Source organism: Mustela lutreola, chromosome 3 (assembly GCF_030435805.1).
Source record: "Mustela lutreola isolate mMusLut2 chromosome 3, mMusLut2.pri, whole genome shotgun sequence".
In the NCBI taxonomy this organism is placed as follows: domain Eukaryota; kingdom Metazoa; phylum Chordata; class Mammalia; order Carnivora; family Mustelidae; genus Mustela; species Mustela lutreola.
Genome location: NC_081292.1, coordinates 27,303,048 through 27,309,579, shown reverse-complemented (window position 1 = coordinate 27,309,579; position 6,532 = coordinate 27,303,048). Strand labels below are relative to the sequence as shown.

Here is a 6,532-nt window from a genome sequence, read left to right as displayed (position 1 = left end):
ATGAGATATCACCTCACAGCTGTCAGAATGGATAAAATCAACCACACAAGAAAGAACAAGTATTGATGGTGATATAGAGAAAAAGGAACGCTTATGACCTGTTGATGGGAATACAAACTGGTGCAGCCACTCTGGAAAAGTGTGAGAGTAGAGAGTTTCTTTAAAAATTTAAAAATAGAAGTACCTATGATCCAGCAATTGCACTACTGGGTATTTACCCAAGAATACACAAACACTAATCCAAAGGATGCATGCACCCCTATGTTTATAGCTGCATTACTTACAATAGCCATCTTATGGCCGCAGTCCAAATGTCCATCAATTGATGGATGAATAAAAAGATATTACACACACACACACACACACACACACACACACACACACACACAGAGAGGAATATTATTCAGCCATAAAAAAGAATGAAATCTTGTCATTTACAACAACATGGATGGATCTAGAGAGTATAATGTTGAACAAAATATACCAATCAGAGAAAGACAAATTCCATATGATTTCACTCATATGTGGAATTTAAGAAACAAATTAAATGAGCAAAGGGGAAAAATAGAGGATATATTTTTTTTTTTTTTGCATTTTGAGTAGGACAAAAAGGTATTTTTAACAAAATTCATTTATAATTTTCCCAATTGGAAAATAAAAAGCTATCTATATCTTAAGATTACATGAAAATATCTTTAGGTCTAAACAAAGGTGTTAGTGTATTGTAACCCTATATCATGTATATGTGTGTTATATTGGTTTTATAGATAAGTACCAACATACTTTTATAAAGTTAATTTTCACATGGTAGTACCATCTTTTCATCTCCATTAAAATTCATTTTTGACTAAAATGTGGTATAATTAATAACTTCACTATATATATATATTTAAATATATATATATATATTTAAGCTTATTCCATATACTACAATTAAGATAGAGTGTTCAGACATGAAAATATATCATCTTAGTAATGTATTGTCTCATTAGAAACTTTTTCTCAGTTATATTTTTCAATGTTATTATTATTTGCTTTTCTAATAGGCTCTAATCAAGAAGCCTAAAATAAATATGGCTAAAAAACTCATATAGGTTTCTTTCTCAAATTATAACTTTTGAAATGAGTGGTCAAAATGTTGTAATGACACTGCTGAGCCTGGTTATTCAAGGATCTTAGTTTCTTTTCTATGCTATTATTTCACCTTTTGCTGGAGCTTTGTCCATACTTACTTTTTCAATGATGGTTTCTGGAATATTCAGGATCATATCTCAAGAAAAGGCGAGACAAAATCCAAGGAGAAATTTTCTTTTAATCAAAGGAGATTAAATAGTTACACAACTCTTAGTTTAACCTCTATTTGTGTGAACTTACACATATGGTCTGAAGTAACAATTGAAAAAAAAAAAAGAAAGGGAAATATAGTTTGTATCTATGTGGCCACACGTATAGATTAACTCTCTTACTAGAGAAGGAAGGAAGAACAATTTTTAATCAACATTTCCACAACTAAATATAACATTTTTCATAATTTAATCTATGCATATATAATTTTATACTGGAGAGCAAAAATTATTTTGATATGCATTATATTAAACATAATTAATTTCAATTAATTTATTGATAAACATTTTATTTTGATATCAAATCAGATAGTGCACCTTTAGAAGTACTCTGACTATGAAGACATATATAAGAAAATATATTTATTTGTCTATTTTTGAGCATAGAATTGGAAGGTGAAAAGGTAGATTTTTAAATTTGGGTTATATTAAGTTTAAATATATCTGGCTTATATTTGTGGGGAGGTATTTTCTGACACTCCCCCAACAATATTGGAGTTTAATTTTTTTTTTATCACCATAAGATCCTGGGCATAAGACGATTTCCTTGTATTCCCAAAACAGTAAACAGTTCTTGTTTCTGTCCCTCTCTCCCTCAGCAGGGACATTCAAGGAATAACAGTTACAGCTTCTGAATAAAGTAATTTATCAGTTCCAGTTTTTATACCTTTCTCTTAAATACTAATACTCCCCAAAGGCTCCTGTAACATAGTATAAACTCTTCCGTGTCATAATTCTACCTCATAAAAGACAAGAATAGTGATCACCTTGGTTGTGGAATTAAAATATATTATTGCTACCTTATAACTTATTATGACTTCAAATTTCAGAAATGTAAAGAAAAAAAAGAAAGTTAGTTATTTTAAGGATGTTTGATTACAGCATCAGTACTAACAATAAAATATTGTTTTAAACATTCTAATTACTTTTGTTTTCTAATGAATTTAATCTATTACTTATATATCACTATTCAATAATATCTATAGCCATTAAATAATAATTTTCAGATTTTCAGAAGAAGTAATGCTTGTATTTTTATTTATCAGAAAGCTTTAGAATCTTCAGGTTGGTAGAAATATTTTTTTTTTTTTTAAGATTTTATTTATTTATTTGACAGAGAGAGATCACAAGTAGGCAGAGAGGCAGGCAGAGAGAGAGGAGGAAGCAGGTTCCCCGCCGAGCAGAGAACCCGATGCGGGACTCGATCCCAGGACCCTGAGATCATGACCTGAGCCGAAGGCAGTGGCTTAACACACTGAGCCACCCAGGCGCCCCAATATTTTTGTTTTTTTTGGAATTTTTTTTCCCTTGCCCAATGTGGAAAGCTAAGTCCCTCAGTTGCCTTAGGTCATATATGACATCTCTGTATTAGAATGCACATGTTGTCAATGACTTAAGGACAGAAATGATATCTATTTCTGAATTTCTGCACCTTTATGTATTCCAATGTCATAAAAATTGGGCAAACAACTGCAAACAATGTATGTTTCATTACAAAGTAAAATATGCACCTGGAATATAAAATTCTTGTTAACACTATACATGTTTTTAAAAAAAATCTCCTTAACCTCAAAGAGAACAGATTTCACTGATTGCCTTTTTTGCTCTTCTAGCAGTTATTTCTATAACACTAAATTATGGGTTCATATATCTATTATAACCTAGGAATTCTAAAATTTTTGAAAATATTTCCTTTTTTTAACTTAAATTCAACTAATCAACACATCATTAGTTTCAGATGTAGTGTTCGATGATTCATCGATGAGTAACACTCAGTACTTCTCATCACTGTTTCTACATATTTATTTGATAAAGAATTTGTATGTAGATTATATAAAATATTCTTATAATTTTACAATACAGTAACAAACATCAGAAATATTAGGCAAATTATTTCAACAAACATTTTACAAAGGAAGATATACAAATGTCCAACAGACTAAAAAGAATATTTCTAATATTATTAGTTACTGGGCAATACAAATTTTAGCTACAATGAGTTATTAGTACACACTCTTCAGAAAAACAAAATTTTAAAATATGATGATTTCCAGGTGCTGGTGAGGATATGGAGCAACTAGAATTTTCATATACCTCTACTGGAATAAAAATGATAATTTGAGAAAGTGTTATCTTATAATATGAATATAAGCTTTGTTACAATCCAACAAATCCATACCTAGGTATTTATACATGAGAAATAAGAACAAACATCCAAATGAAATATTGTACAGGTATACAGAATTTGTATTCATAAAAACAAAAACTAGAAAATGTATATGTTTATTAACATAAGAGTAGGTAAAAGGTTATGACATATTTACTCATTTGAATACTATTCAGAAATAAAAAGGACCAATGTACAAAAACCAAATAATATGGAATATTCTGAAAAATAATATTGATCAACAAAGCCAGAAACAAAAGTATACACTGTTTAATTTATTTTATATAAAAATCTATAAAGGCATATTTATTGAAACAGGGTAGAGATCATGCTTTCCTGGGCCAAGGGAATCGAGGATTCAATTGAGATAGAGAATAAAGAAAGTTTTGTGGAATTAAATCCTACAGTATTTTGTTGTGGTTTCACAGGTGTCTGAATTTGTCAAAACTCATTATTTATTGACACAACTTTAATTAGTTGCTTACATTGGCCCTTATGTCCCAAGCAGTGAACACTGATAGATTTTAAGGCAGATCATCAGTCCTTTGTGAAACAACTACTTAAATGGATATCACTACAGGTTATTCAGTCAAGAGCACAATCATTTTTAAGAATGTGGTGGAAGAGCTGCTTTTCTAGGCAAAGGTCCTAAGCATTGTCAGAATCTGTCCATGATCCTATACCAGTCTTCATGATCATACTCCTTTCTAAACTTAGCCCTAACTTTAAAGTAATTCTAAAAAGACGTTACAGGTTTTATAGTTCAATTTACAGTATAAGTCAGCCACCCACAGGATTAGACTTTAAAACTTCAAGGCTACATGAAATAAAGATTTATTTTAGCATAGTCCTAGAAGCTTTTAGATTTCTTATACAGACCTTGAACTAAGTATGTAAAACTCTGAGCTCATCATTTGCTTTCCCCAAATTCTGTAGAATGTATTATAAATAGGAGCAACCAATCAACAACTTTTACTCCTTGTTTCTAGTAAGTGTTTTAAAGCAATGCATACTTAGTCACCCAAAGTCTTCTTTCTACCTTGTCTGATGATAGATAATAGAAGTAACAACTTTATCAGTGGATACAATGGACTAACTGCTCCTTAGCTATGGGTTTGGAATGAGGATAATAAATAACTTAACTAGATTAGAGAAACAGTTTCTCTTAACAGACCAATTTAGGAAAATCATTCTTAGGATTCTATTCCTCTGCAAACATTTCTGGTGTCACAATTTCTGTACCAGCCAAGGGGGATGAACAGATAACATACGTATCTCCTATCAAAGAGCATGTTCTTCAGTATTCTATAAAACTTTATAGATCTCCCTTTCTGCCTGTGGACGCCGCCGAGTAAGCATCATTAAAGTCTCCCCTCCCACCGCTGTCATGTCTAAGTCAGAGTCTCCCAAAGAGCCTGAACAGCTGCGGAAGCTCTTCATCGGAGGTCTGAGCTTTGAAACAACCGATGAGAGTCTGAGGAGCCATTTTGAGCAATGGGGAACACTTACGGACTGTGTGGTAATGAGAGATCCGAACACCAAGCGCTCCAGAGGCTTCGGGTTTGTCACATATGCCACTGTGGAGGAGGTGGATGCAGCCATGAATGCAAGGCCACACAAGGTAGATGGAAGAGTTGTGGAACCAAAGAGGGCTGTCTCAAGAGAAGATTCTCAAAGACCTGGTGCCCACTTAACTGTGAAAAAGATTTTTGTTGGTGGCATTAAAGAAGACACTGAAGAACATCATCTAAGAGATTATTTCGAACAGTATGGGAAAATCGAAGTGATTGAGATCATGACTGACCGAGGCAGTGGCAAAAAGAGGGGTTTTGCTTTTGTAACATTTGATGACCATGATTCTGTAGACAAGATTGTCATTCAAAAATACCATACTGTGAATGGCCACAACTGTGAAGTAAGGAAAGTGCTCTCTAAGCAAGAGATGGCTAGTGCTTCATCCAGCCAAAGAGGTCGAAGTGGTTCTGGAAACTTCGGTGGTGGTCGTGGAGGTGGTTTTGGTGGGAATGACAACTTTGGTCGCAGAGGAAACTTCAGTGGTCAAGGTGGCTTTGGTGGCAGTCGAGGTGGTGGTGGATATGGTGGCAGTGGGGATGGCTATAACGGATTTGGTAATGATGGAAGCAACTTTGGAGGTGGCGGAAGCTATAATGATTTTGGCAATTACAACAATCAATCCTCAAATTTTGGACCCATGAAAGGAGGCAATTTTGGAGGCAGGAGCTCTGGCCCTTATGGTGGTGGAGGCCAATACTTCGCCAAACCGCGAAACCAAGGTGGCTATGGTGGTTCCAGCAGCAGCAGCAGCAGCTATGGCAGTGGCAGAAGGTTTTAATTACTGCCAGGAAACAAAGCTTAGCAGGAGAGGAAAGCCAGAGAAGTGACAGGGAAGCTACAGGTTACAACAGATTTGTGAACTCAGCCAAGCACAGTGGTGGCAGGGCCTAGCTGCTACAAAGAAGAAATGTTTTAGACAATACTCATGTGTATGGGCAAAAAAACTCGAGGACTGTATTTGTGACTAATTGTATAACAGGTTATTTTAGTTTCTGTTCTGTGGAAAGTGTAAAGCATTCCAACAAAGGGTTTTAATGTAGTTGTTTTTTTTTTTTTTTTTTTTGCACCCATGCTGTTGATTGCTAAATGTAATAGTCTGATCATGACGCTGAATAAATGTGTCTTTAAAAAAAAAAAAACTTTATAGATCAATCACTATGTATAATCTACTTAATATTCCAAGCTTCAGGTTTCTCATATAAACTGATATATACATGACAAATTATCTTGTAAGTTTGTCCAGAGATTAAGGTTAGACTCCATAATGAATATTCACCTTGCTACCAAAGATTTTTAGACAATTTATTGATGTCAACATATTAATAGAATATCTTTCTAAGTAATATACATAATATCCTGAAATTAGTGACTTCTTTTTCATTTTGCATGATGTATAGTCTGATTTTTATAATAAAATATGCCTTGAGAAAAAAGGAGTCAAGGTTTT

General features: G+C 33.4%; 1 protein-coding gene across 1 annotated transcript; it reads left to right on the top strand.

Annotated features, from left to right (window-relative positions):
• The first annotated feature begins 4,873 nt into the window (after positions 1-4,873).
• LOC131826481 (heterogeneous nuclear ribonucleoprotein A1-like) lies at positions 4,874-6,143 on the top strand. The gene has a single exon (XM_059165748.1). The coding sequence runs from the start codon at positions 4,898-4,900 to the stop codon at positions 5,861-5,863; it is 966 nt and encodes a 321-aa protein (XP_059021731.1). The 5' UTR covers positions 4,874-4,897; the 3' UTR covers positions 5,864-6,143.
• Positions 6,144-6,532: the final 389 nt, after the last annotated feature.

Coding starts and splice junctions, on each gene's coding strand:
- LOC131826481 (XM_059165748.1), top strand. CDS start 4,898: ATGTCTAAGTCAGAGTCTCCCAAAGAGCCTGAACAGCTGCGGAAGCTC.